This window comes from Triticum aestivum, chromosome 3D (genome assembly GCF_018294505.1).
Source record: "Triticum aestivum cultivar Chinese Spring chromosome 3D, IWGSC CS RefSeq v2.1, whole genome shotgun sequence".
NCBI lineage: Eukaryota > Viridiplantae > Streptophyta > Magnoliopsida > Poales > Poaceae > Triticum > Triticum aestivum.
In genome coordinates this window covers 449500614-449512107 of record NC_057802.1, presented here as the reverse complement: position 1 = coordinate 449512107, position 11494 = coordinate 449500614, and the positions used below count along the sequence as shown (strand labels likewise).

The following is an 11494-nucleotide window of genomic DNA, read 5'->3' as shown; positions in this document are numbered from 1 at the left end:
GGCGTCTCAGAGAGAATGATGTGGCATACCCGGTTTTCGTGGCCAAGGTGCCAGAGGGCAAGGGCTTTGTGGATAGCGCCGTCGGGGGTACGATCGTCCTGCGGTTTGATGACATCTTTGCTATGTTTAACCTTCATCCGCTGCACTACACCTTCGTTCGGCTGTTTTCGCTGAGTATGGAGATGCGGATCATTAGAGACAAGACCCCGGACATTGTGATAGTCGACCCCTTCTACATGCGTGCCAAGATCTTGGGCAGCGCTGGGGACCGGCAAGTCGCGAGTTCACACCTCGAAGGCGTCATTCTGGCAAACCCAGATAAGGATAACTTCCTCGTGCCTTACTTTCCCGAGTAAGTCATCCCCTAACCGCCCCGTAACATATGATTTCTTAGATTTCGATCGTTCTTTTTTTTCTAACATTCCGTGTTCTGTGCAGTGACACACATTGCACACTCATCCTCTTAAGCCCGAAATATTCCATGGCCACGTATTTCGACCCGGACCGTGACTCCAAGATAGACTACACAAATATCAAGAAAGTTCTTGATGATGCTCTCCCCGGCTACGCCGCATCTGGAGGCACCTTTAAGAGGCCAGTTCGTAGGTACGGCAGGCACGTGTTCACCCACAATACGACGTTCCCCTGCGTCAAGCAGCCGCCTGGCGGTCAGAAGGATGCCTACTACGCCCTCCATCACATGCGGGCGATCGTACGGGACCATAATCACCTTCTGCTACCAAATAATCTCAAAGATTGGGCCGCAAGCTTGGCGGCAATCCAGGACGCGGACATCCGACAAGAATTCTTTCGCATCCAGTCGGAGTTTGCAGAAATCATCCATCAAGATGTCCTTCGTACCTCGGGGCAGTTCTACCTCAAATATCAACCGTCCAACAGTGAGATAGACACAACGCTACAAATGCAGGCTGACAACGCCCGCGACTTCATGACCATCACGAAAGACGGCGGCTTCATCCACGCTCCGGTCCCATGAGTCGAGTCGAAAGTAGTGATGCTATGTGTAGTTCTGAAACATCGATTAGCTCATGTTGTAATTAAACTTTAATGAACTTGTATGTCTCTTTGGTTTGGACAGTCGTTCAACTTAGATGTAATCGATGCTATTTATTAGTAGGACCATGAATCGTGCTATTAATGTCTTGCTTTTCTCTTCCGATCCTTTTGTTGCATACTTATATATTGCTTATGTATTGTCTGTTGTTTGGCTAGTGCATAGAGATGCCGTCGTATGTCGTGTACAAGGGTAAGGTTCCCGGAGTCTACGACGACTGGGAGGAGTGTCGGAGACAGGTTCACCGTTTCAGCGGTAACAGTTACAAAGGGTACACCACTAGGGCGGAGGCGAAATCTAGATACGCGCGCTATCTAGCGGGAGAGAGGAGGGAGTGTTGGAGGAACCGGATGAAGACCAGTTTCATCGCGATGATGCTCATCGTGATGACCGCAGCTCTCTTCTATGTGATGGTAGTTTAGATGATCGATATCGACTTGTAATGTGAAGACAAACTCGCTACTCGCGGTCTCGAGACTTGTAATGTTCTATCTTTGTTCGGTCTTTTGAATTCGGAGACTAATATGATGAATTGTATTCGGAGACTAATCTTCTATTGTATTCGATGAATCTGCTGTTGCTGTGTGGTGCTGTCTATATTCTGTCCAATAATATATTTTGTAACATGTGCAAATATAAGAAAAGAAAAAAAATCCCTAATATTCATACTAATGGCGCATCACCCCACAGTGCGTCATTAGTATGGCAAAGCACATGTGTAAATATCGCCCCTTGGGAGGCACACTAATGGCGCATGTTGGTCTATACTAATGGTGCACGGCGTGATGCGCCATTAGTATACCAGATACTAATTCCATTAGTATTTAATACTAGTGGCGCACCAGTAGTGCGCCATTAGTAGGCAAAACTGGTGCGCCACTAGTAGGCCTTTTCCTAGTAGTGTCACTATTGTTTCATATGTTAATTTGGTTTTCTTCATTGGAAAATATTCCATCCATTTCCTTACTGGGAATTGAAACTTTATGTCTGTTCCTTCATGTCAATAACAGCACCAACCGTTCATTGAAATGGTCTTCCTAATATTATGACGGGACATGAAGGAGCTCCGTCGGCGGTGGCACGGGCTCAGCCCGGCCACCTCCTCGGGCGGCACGCTCTCCCTTTCTTGTATCCTGTCATTTCTTAGATCTTGGCAACAAGAGCAGGAAGAGCCAATTACATATGCACTATATTCACAATCTTGTATTTTATTTCAAAAGTGGAAATATGGTGTATATATATTACTCCTCTTTGTCTCTCCCTATAGAGAGAAAAATGGATGGGTGCATGACGTCATCGAGAACTCTTCTAGAGTGCAATGGTGAGCAAAAACAGTTGTGAACTCACCCACCCAGCTAGATTCTCACTTGAGATATGGTGAGTAGCATGTCTAACCCCCACCACATCTCAGGAAAAAAGGACGTCGTGTTAGGATAATCGAATGCACACACTCAGGTACTCAACTATTCTACGAACCAACCCAAATCCAAAGGCTCGAACCAGTGGGACTCCACCATGAAGTCCAGTCCCAATCCCATGTCATCTGGCGCCGGCAGCACCACTGGCGAAACCGAAGAGCTGCTACTACCCTCACGGCTACCTCCGGCCACCGACGGTGATGACATCGCGTAGCAGTTACTAGCCAGCGACGCACTGCTGTAGCCCTCGTGCGCAGCGTCAGATTTCACAACGTCACAGCTGCCTCTGATGACGGTGAGCAGGGAGGAGACGATGGCGTCTTTCTCCTCTTTTATCGCCGCGGCGTAGCCACCGCCGGAGCGAGGCTGCTGCGGGCGCGGCGGCCTTTCCGGTTCCGTGTCGGCCTTCCTCAGAGAGGCGTCGGCGATCTGCTGGATGTGCATCGACGAGGCCATGTAGTCCGATGCGGAAGCAGCAGCGCCGCTGCATGTGTGATCGTTCGTGTAGACCACGCGGAACAGCGGCGGGTCCGCCGAGTTGTGCTGCTCCACGTGCTTGCTCGCCGAACAGCCATGATCCTGGTGGTACGTGCACCTGTAGTAGCACCTGCATGGAACGACAGAGAGTTGTTTCATTAGTATGTGCTCACTTTTCCATGCCCTGGCAAAAAATGCTCTGGAAAGAGGTGCTAGCTAGGCAAAAACTTGGCACATGCGAGCACTTGGCATCGTGTCACATAGATGATGGGTCAGAATTGTTAATCTTGCCGACATGTATCATTAGCTTCAAGGAGCACTGCCTTATGCTTTCGATATCACAATGTGGGGCGCATTCCCCAAGTATGGGGTGTCCCCGATCGGATCTAACATGGACTGATATTGCATACTTATATTCTAGAACTCTCTAGAGATCCCAAATGCACAATGTTGGAGTCATCCCCTGACACATCTAAATGTTTCTAATACAAATATGATTGGAAATGCTCGACCAAAATTTACAGCATAATTTTCCAGCTGTGATTGAAGTTCGCTTAAACCCCACAATGGCACCATGTGAGGGCATGCATATATTGCATATATACCATATAGCTCCTTTTGGTTTTTCATCGCTATTTGTCTTAGGGTTAGCTCGGAGGTGCTAGGATTGATCTAGCAGGCCATATGATCTAAATTGGCCAAAATCCTAGCCCGTGCTGGGGCAGCCATGCGTGTGTTAAGATTGTTGAAATATATGTGTCAAATACGTTAGCGATGAATGTTGCTAAGATGGTGGCTTCAGACTACCTGAGTACTATTTTGTAAGGTCTTTATGAATAATTAATAAAAATGGTTGCATGCATCGTCCAGATGCAGAGGCCGGGGGTAATCCTCCTTTTTAAAAAGAAAATGTGCCAAATTCGTCCAAGGCCCAGTCGAGCTTGGACTAGCTACATGTACTATATGCTAGTATCTTGCGGTTCAAATTTCTAATCTTATGATAATTAAATTTTCAACAAGAATATCTATAATTTTCTAATTTGCGGTTAGGAGTGGCTTTCTTTGTGACTTTATGGCGTATTTAGTTTTAGCCGAAACCAATTTGACAAAACCTTTGGTTAAGTTTTGCTTCCCGTCACTTGGCCCAGTTGCAAATTTTCCAAGATGAGAGATTATTTACAAAATTATTATTGCATTGTTATATGATTTCTTGAATGAAAGTGTGCGGGTGTTTCATACGTAGTATGACTCATTAATTGCCTCGCGTGTCACAGATGTTTTAAATTTACTACTCCCTCCGATCAATATTAATTATTGTTGATTTAGTACTTAGTACGGCTTTGTACTACATCAACAACAACTAATATGGATCGTAGGGAGAATATTTTTTTCAAGAATAAGAATAAGTATTATTTGACAGTCTCGGAACAAAACCATGTCATGAATTAATTTGTAATTACTACTTAAACTACATATATTCATCTTCAAAAATGTGACCAGAGTGGTCATGCACAGATTGTGGTACAATTGCGCAACAATCATAGCAAAGACAAATTAAAGAAACTTGGTTTAATCAAAGGGCAAGTAGTTGAGCAGGACTGCTGGAGAGCTTAAATAGCTTATCCCCGCGTTCATGGGCTAATTAAAAAACCTGGGTGGAGTGCACGAAAGCAGAACATGATGATTCCCTCAATGTATGATGGTACTTTAGTTCCTTTTTTGTTTCCCAATTGGTTCATTGCGCTTGTTAATTGCAGATTCCCATTTAGGCATGTGGTTTCTAGGTACACGACAACGTAAAGGTCAGCGTCACAACCTGATGCGCGAACCACAGGTAGCTACCACGGCAGATCAATCTAATAAACCGCACATGCATCGTAGTATATATCAACCCTTTGCGTCGAAGCACACTTGGGACTAAAATACTACTTAAATCGCTGAAACGATCAGACCAAAAACATGCAGCACTTAACTAACATGGGAAAGCCTTGAAAGGAGATCAATCACATACACTTTACCAATACGGAAGCATCTGCTATGGTGTGTGATCGATAGTGAGTGGGCTAACGTATATGTTTGGTTTAAGTTAGGTGAGAGGTACATATCATTATAGAGAAGCTTTGGTTTAATCATGTCTTATCTCATCACTAAGGGCTTATGTGAGACCCTAATTAACCCAAAGCAGTTTATGTTTTCGAGCGTAAAGGTGTGTGTTTTCTTTGTATAACTGAGGTAATTGTACATGCCTTTATTTCTATGGAACTCTTCTGAATTTATTGGACTAGTAAATATTGCTATTGTATGCATGATTTCTACAAATCAAACCACTTACAGAGAGAAAACAGATTTTGAAACTACTAGAAAGTTTTTTCTGACATTTCCTTGCACTGAACAAGCCTTAATTAATTAGCATGAGTTCAGACTTTGGGCAGGCTAACAATGTTTGCATCAGATACATCCATTAATTGTTAAAACAATTGATTGATATAATGACATAACATCTATGCACACGCACCTTGGGAAGGCATTGCCCCGGATCACCTTCTGCCCATATTTTCTCCACTGGAATCCATCATGATACGGTGCATATGTGTAGTCTGTTCTCATGCCGATGCGAGACTTCCTATTTGAGGAACAAAACCACATTTAGAAACTTATGACAAATATACACTAGGACAAGAGAATACATCACATGTAGCAAGTAGGACGTACTAACCATATGAACTTTAATTTTCACCAAACAACTATAACTATGAACATCATATAGTACGAGAACCAGTCATATATAGTTGCTTCAATACCCCAAACCTTGATTGCAAATCATTTCATTCGCATGCTTAGCTAGCTCAGTTTAGGCATGATGAAGGTCCATGGAAGCAATAACAATTTCGATCGTCTGATAAACTCAAACTTACTTCTTGGTGTGCTCCTGGGCATGGCTGCCGCCACTGCAATCCTGCTGCAGCGTCCTTTTGTTGCTCCCACTGGAGCTGAGCATGTTGCTGCCCCTCATGGCCACGGTGGCTTCTCTTGCAAACCTCGCCGTGCGCTGGTGTTGCCGCCCGGCAAAAACCTTCAAGTGTCCTGGCAGTTGGTCGGCGCTGATCGATCCTTTGGCTGGTACGGCCTCGAGTGCTGGAGATGGTGAGTATTATTCTTCTTGTCTACTGCTGCAGAGAAGAAGTGCGTGACTGTGCACTTATATATACATATGCTCTGCGGTCTGCGGAACCTGGAGCTAGATGGCGCATGGATCAGGTGCGCGCTCGCTTCCAGAATTTTAAATCCAGGGCTTAATTAACCGCAAACGCGGCATCTTTTGGACTTTGAAACTTCACCAACGTACCCCAACATGTGACACGCGTGGTCTTGCACTGCTGAACATATACTACTGTATACCAGTTGTGCAACAGGGTATTCGTAACCCACAAATATACTTTCAGGTGAACAGCAGGCTGGGAGAGGGCGAAAACATCGTTACTCCCTCCGATCCAGTTTGTACTAAAGCTGCGGCAAGTAATATGGATTGCAGGGAATAATATATGCTATATATTGATATCCCGACTGCTATATGTGATTTACGTGAATAATATATATTTTTTACGGAAAGGCCCTAGAACATATATTAAGTAGTACACACCCTTACAAAACACCGAATTGGAAAACATTCCAAAGTTTTAGAGTTGTCAAAGTTTTCTTCCTCCTACATCCACCGGCAGGGCGTCATGAGCAAAGCTCGTTGCCATCTCTGGGTCTTTGTCTCGGCGGAGCAAAATTGTGACATGTGTGTTTGTGTGCATGGGATCTAATTCTAGCTACCTTTATCTTAAACTTCTATATATATGAATATTACACAGAATATGAAGCTTTATCTCAAAGCTTCCCAATTTCTCTCGATTCTCTCATCAGTGTGGTATAATCTAAGCTATGTATGTCTTGGTGTTTGCTTTGTGGACATAGCTAGTTAGGTCCTCGCTTTCCATTTAGGTGGACTGCATAAATAATATCTATCCATGGATATACATATGTCCACGTTCACATGTGACCAATTGTCTATGATTGACCCCAAATGGTGGGAGGCTTAAGGAAATTGAACTAGAAGATTTAAATAAAATATTTCATTTTATGATTCTTGGAGGATTTAAACATATTAGTATGAAATAGAAAGAGAGTAGATGAACTGTATGAAAAAGTTCAGGTAATTATCGAGAAAAACAAAAGGAATATTATATATGCAACTTAACTGCACTGCTAGTCTCATCTTCTATCAATCAAAGTCGAATGTCTATTATCATTAGTTCATGCATTATATAAATATGTTAGACAAGCATAATCCAGATTTATTTGGAGAAAGATTTGCGCAAATATATTATCAGGAGATGGATGATGCATTTTGTCGTCGACCATAGGAATGATTCCCATGCTATACACATGCATGCAACAAGCTCTGTAGTCTATTCCATGGTCAAAACAGGGTTCGGAGTTGTTAGCTATATGCATGTATTTCTACGATTTTCCTCGTTCAATCACTATTGAAAAAACATAAATAAAGCATATGCCTTAAATCCAAATACTCCAATTTTCCAAAACATGCATATGCCATTTGATTGTTTAACAAACTACTATTTTGTGAAATATTTGGATCTATTATAAAGTTCATCGGAAGTACAAGCACCCACACATAATAAAAATTATATCAAGGTCCCTGAATCGCTAACTGATCACTACCGCCGCCAGAGCGAGCTACCGACGTGTCGCTGTCGCTGCTCCCTTACTGGAGTCGGACCGACCTTGTCGATGACAGTCGGATAGTCTTTGTGCGCGTACCCCTAAGGACTAGCACCCTGGAGCCACAATGGTCGCCATTGAACCCTTGAATCAATCTGCAGCACCTGGCATCATACCTCGCGCACACATGACCAGAAACCCTAATTTCACCGTCCCAAGGGAACGGCAGAAATCTAAGACGAAGCTTTGTTGACCCCCTCTTGACTGAAAGATACGAGAAGGATGGAACCCCGAAAGACCCATTCGAAGATGAAGTGTCGCCACCCATTCAAGTGTCGCCTCTGCGAGGACTAAAAATCACTAACTTGGACTACTAACCGGAGCCGAGGCGCCAGGATTTCGCTTCCCATCATCAGCCACTGGAATAGCAGACACAGGGGAGGAGAATCCACGAGTTGGTCGGTGGAGCTTAGAGGAGAAGAGAACTTTGCCCTAGCCGCCTTTGCATGCGGAAAAGGAAATTGAAGAGTCTTGAATAAGTATGTAACACTATTAAACAATTTTTTGGTTCACCAAAGAAACTATTAATCCAGAGGGCAACGAGACTAAGACTAGCCAGCGGGAACGAGCTATTTAGCAGCGCGCAAGCACGGGCTCCAATAAATACACAGCTTTTGTGACCGAACTGGGGCTGTTTTTTTTTTTTGAAACGGAGGTTCTTTTTCATTGCCTATGATCTGGTATCTAGTAAGCATGTGTTGTGCTCTGCACCTTCACTTAGATGCATATTGATAATCCTGAAAAAAAAATATTTTTGAATAAGGGCGTGCAAGTCATCCCAAAAATAAAAATAAATTACTTCCAGAGGTTTAGAGAGTCAAATAAACTCAATCTTCATAACGAAATTAAGGCATGTTATTGTTGCCACTCCGGCGTGGAAGCCGGTCTAACATTGCAACAGAAAGTCATTGTGTTAAGGTCCAGCCAGACAAACGCCTCGGTGAAGAAGCCGCTATCTTACAGTCTTGTGTAGATCACAAAACTAAGAGTTGAACCATCACAGCGTGGACGTGATGGTCGTGTCGCTACAAGCCGAAGTAAACCTAGATCCCAATCCCCTTCTTGTTCGTATCAATTCCTAGCTCAGGGTCGCGGCAGCCACATGCCCCAGCCTCCCATCCAAGACCCCTACGACCCAAGATCGGGCTGGGGGATGTGTCATCGTCGAGTTCTACCGATGTGTAACAATGTTTCTGTATTCAAAAGAATCGGACCATGGGATGTGTGCTGTCATGCTGATGATCTAACAGAAATAGTGAGATCATCCATGTTGCTAAAATGTGATTCATGATGTGTGTTTGGTGTGGAGCTCTCTCGATACGATATCTCTGACCTTTGGGAAAAGAATCGTACGCAAAATTCATGAAACATCCAGGGTCGCTGTCGATGGATCCTCTCTAGCTTACTCTATCTGCAGTCCAAGTCATCTATACTCCATTTGACCATCTTTAATCAGTGTAAAGCCACTCATGACAAAGGAATACTACTACTCATTTTCGTTGTCACCAGTTGTGTGTTTAATCACTAATACTGTCCGTGACTTAAACTCACACTAGACCCTAATTAAACTAGTGCTTAACTTCACTATCTCAACCACTGCACGCAGATATACGGTTCCCACTACGTATCAACCTTTGAATTCCACGTCCAAAGTAGGTCAAAGAATCAAGAATGCTTCTCACGCGCTTCAGGCTATCCGAGAGCTCCGTCCATTGTACGGGGCATTACTGAGGCGGGCCCACGCCCATCGGCGATTATTGCGAGCTTTGATCAATCTGAATCTGAATGCTGCAAGATGCTTCGTCCCTGGCTTAATTGTAGAGTGCAAGAGTGGAGAAGGGGGTGACGGCATTCTCGCATGTTTCGGGTGATGTGAGCACGGTGACGAAGCTACTACTCCTACAAAGGAGTATTTGAGAAGAAGACAGAGCGATGTCCTTTTCGGCAGTCAAAGGCAGATTTAGGTCCCCGGAGCATGCCTTCAGATGGCTTTTGCGAAAGATGGAACGCGGCAACTCCAAGTGGGAGTTGGATTTTGTTGCGGTGTCATTTCCGTTGGTGCTTATCATTGCTGTGCCTTTGGACTGCTAGACTAGGTCAGCAGCAAAGACTGACTGTCTCGTGCGCGTTGACTATCTAGCGCAACTGGCAAACCGACGCTTGGAGTTGTGGTGCATGGCAAAATCTTGACGGATATAGGCCATGGCATAACATTTGAAATGAAAGTGATTGCATGATAGTATCGCCTACTTCTCAAAAAAAGAACATGATAGTATCTTTCTTTCTTTCTTGAGAGTTTTTACTGTACCCTGGTACTCCCTAACAAGATGCGGGAGTACCAGATAAATCTAACCACCCATCTGCATGGGTATTCTAAACCTTTTCTCTGGACTAATTAGTTTCTGTTTTTATCCCATCCTAATTAAACGCATTCTCCGCGAGGATATCGCACTGTTTGTTCCAGGCCCGTCGCCGTAGATCTTTCTAGTCTTTGTCTTCCCCATTGCTACTCCCCTCATGATATGCGTCCAGTTTGTTCACCGCATCAACAATTAAATCAAGGAATACTCTATCCATCTATACACATGGATTCCTGTTAATTGCAGATCAATTGAGTTGCGCCGTACGAGGACTGTGCTCCTCCAGACATCCGCGAAGGGCATCCTGTGCAGCGGATGCGTCGCCGCCGGCCACTTCGTGTAGGCACAGCCATCGGCGGCAGCAATTGACTGACTGCACATCACGACCCTGGATTGCAACGCATGCATGCATGCATGATTGAGCAGCTTTGCCTGCTCCTAAGCCCCTCGGTGGTGGTGGCCCCGCCACACACGATCATCATATTCGTTTTGGGATTTCTTTTTGTGAAAGGTATTGATTTGGGATTGCACTGGATTTCTAATTAATTAATACGAAATTTGCAATTATCGATACTAAATAAATCACCCTCGATTACCATTTTACCCCTAACATCAAGGTACTCCACCTATTTTGTGAGCTAGTACTCCTATGACTTGCGGTGGAGTACCAGGTAAGGTTAACCGTGGGATTAAGATGGATGGATGGCTCACATTTATTTAGGGGTACCGTAAACGAGCTCTCTTTCTTTCCACTTGTGGGGGAGTGCCGCCCCTTTCGTTTTAGAAAGCGAGTTCACCGTTTTCAAAGTAAGTTGATTTCTGCATTTTAGATCATTAACTAGTACTCCCACCGTCCCTAAATATGAATCTTTTAGAGATTTTACTATGGACTACATACGTAGCAAAATGAGTGAATCTACACTGTAAGATATGTGTATATACATCCGTATGATGTCCGTATTGAAATCTCTAAAGACTTATATTTAGAAACAGAGAGTGTATAGTTCAGAACAGTTTAGTAGAAGAAACATGTATCGATAAGTATTCATTTGAATAGAAGTGGTCATATGATAGTGTCTCATTTCTTTCCTTTTGTGGGGGAGTATCCTCTTTTCTTTTTAGAAAGAGAGCCCGCCGTTTTTAAAGTAAGCTGATTTTTGCACTACAAATCATTAATTAGTATAATCGAGAATAATTAATTATTCTCGGGAGAAATTCCCGATCTATTCATCGCCTGTCATGGCAATGCAAACAATACCGGAAGTAAAAAAATACAACCAGATCCATGAACCATCTAGCGACAACTCCAAGCATCGGAGCGAGCCGAAGGCGCGGCCCCATCATCAGCTCTCCTTCGTTGGAGCCGAGCAAACCTT

The 11494-nt window shown here is 43.9% G+C and overlaps 1 protein-coding gene across 1 annotated transcript; it reads right to left on the bottom strand.

The window, feature by feature from the left end:
- Positions 1–2310: 2310 nt before the first annotated feature.
- LOC123074914 (probable WRKY transcription factor 63) lies at positions 2311–6124 on the bottom strand. The gene is made up of 3 exons (XM_044497640.1): positions 5886–6124; positions 5486–5593; positions 2311–3100 (listed from the first exon to the last, which is right to left on the bottom strand). The coding sequence occupies exons 1-3, from the start codon at positions 5981–5983 to the stop codon at positions 2539–2541; spliced, it is 768 nt and encodes a 255-aa protein (XP_044353575.1). The 5' UTR covers positions 5984–6124; the 3' UTR covers positions 2311–2538.
- Positions 6125–11494: the final 5370 nt, after the last annotated feature.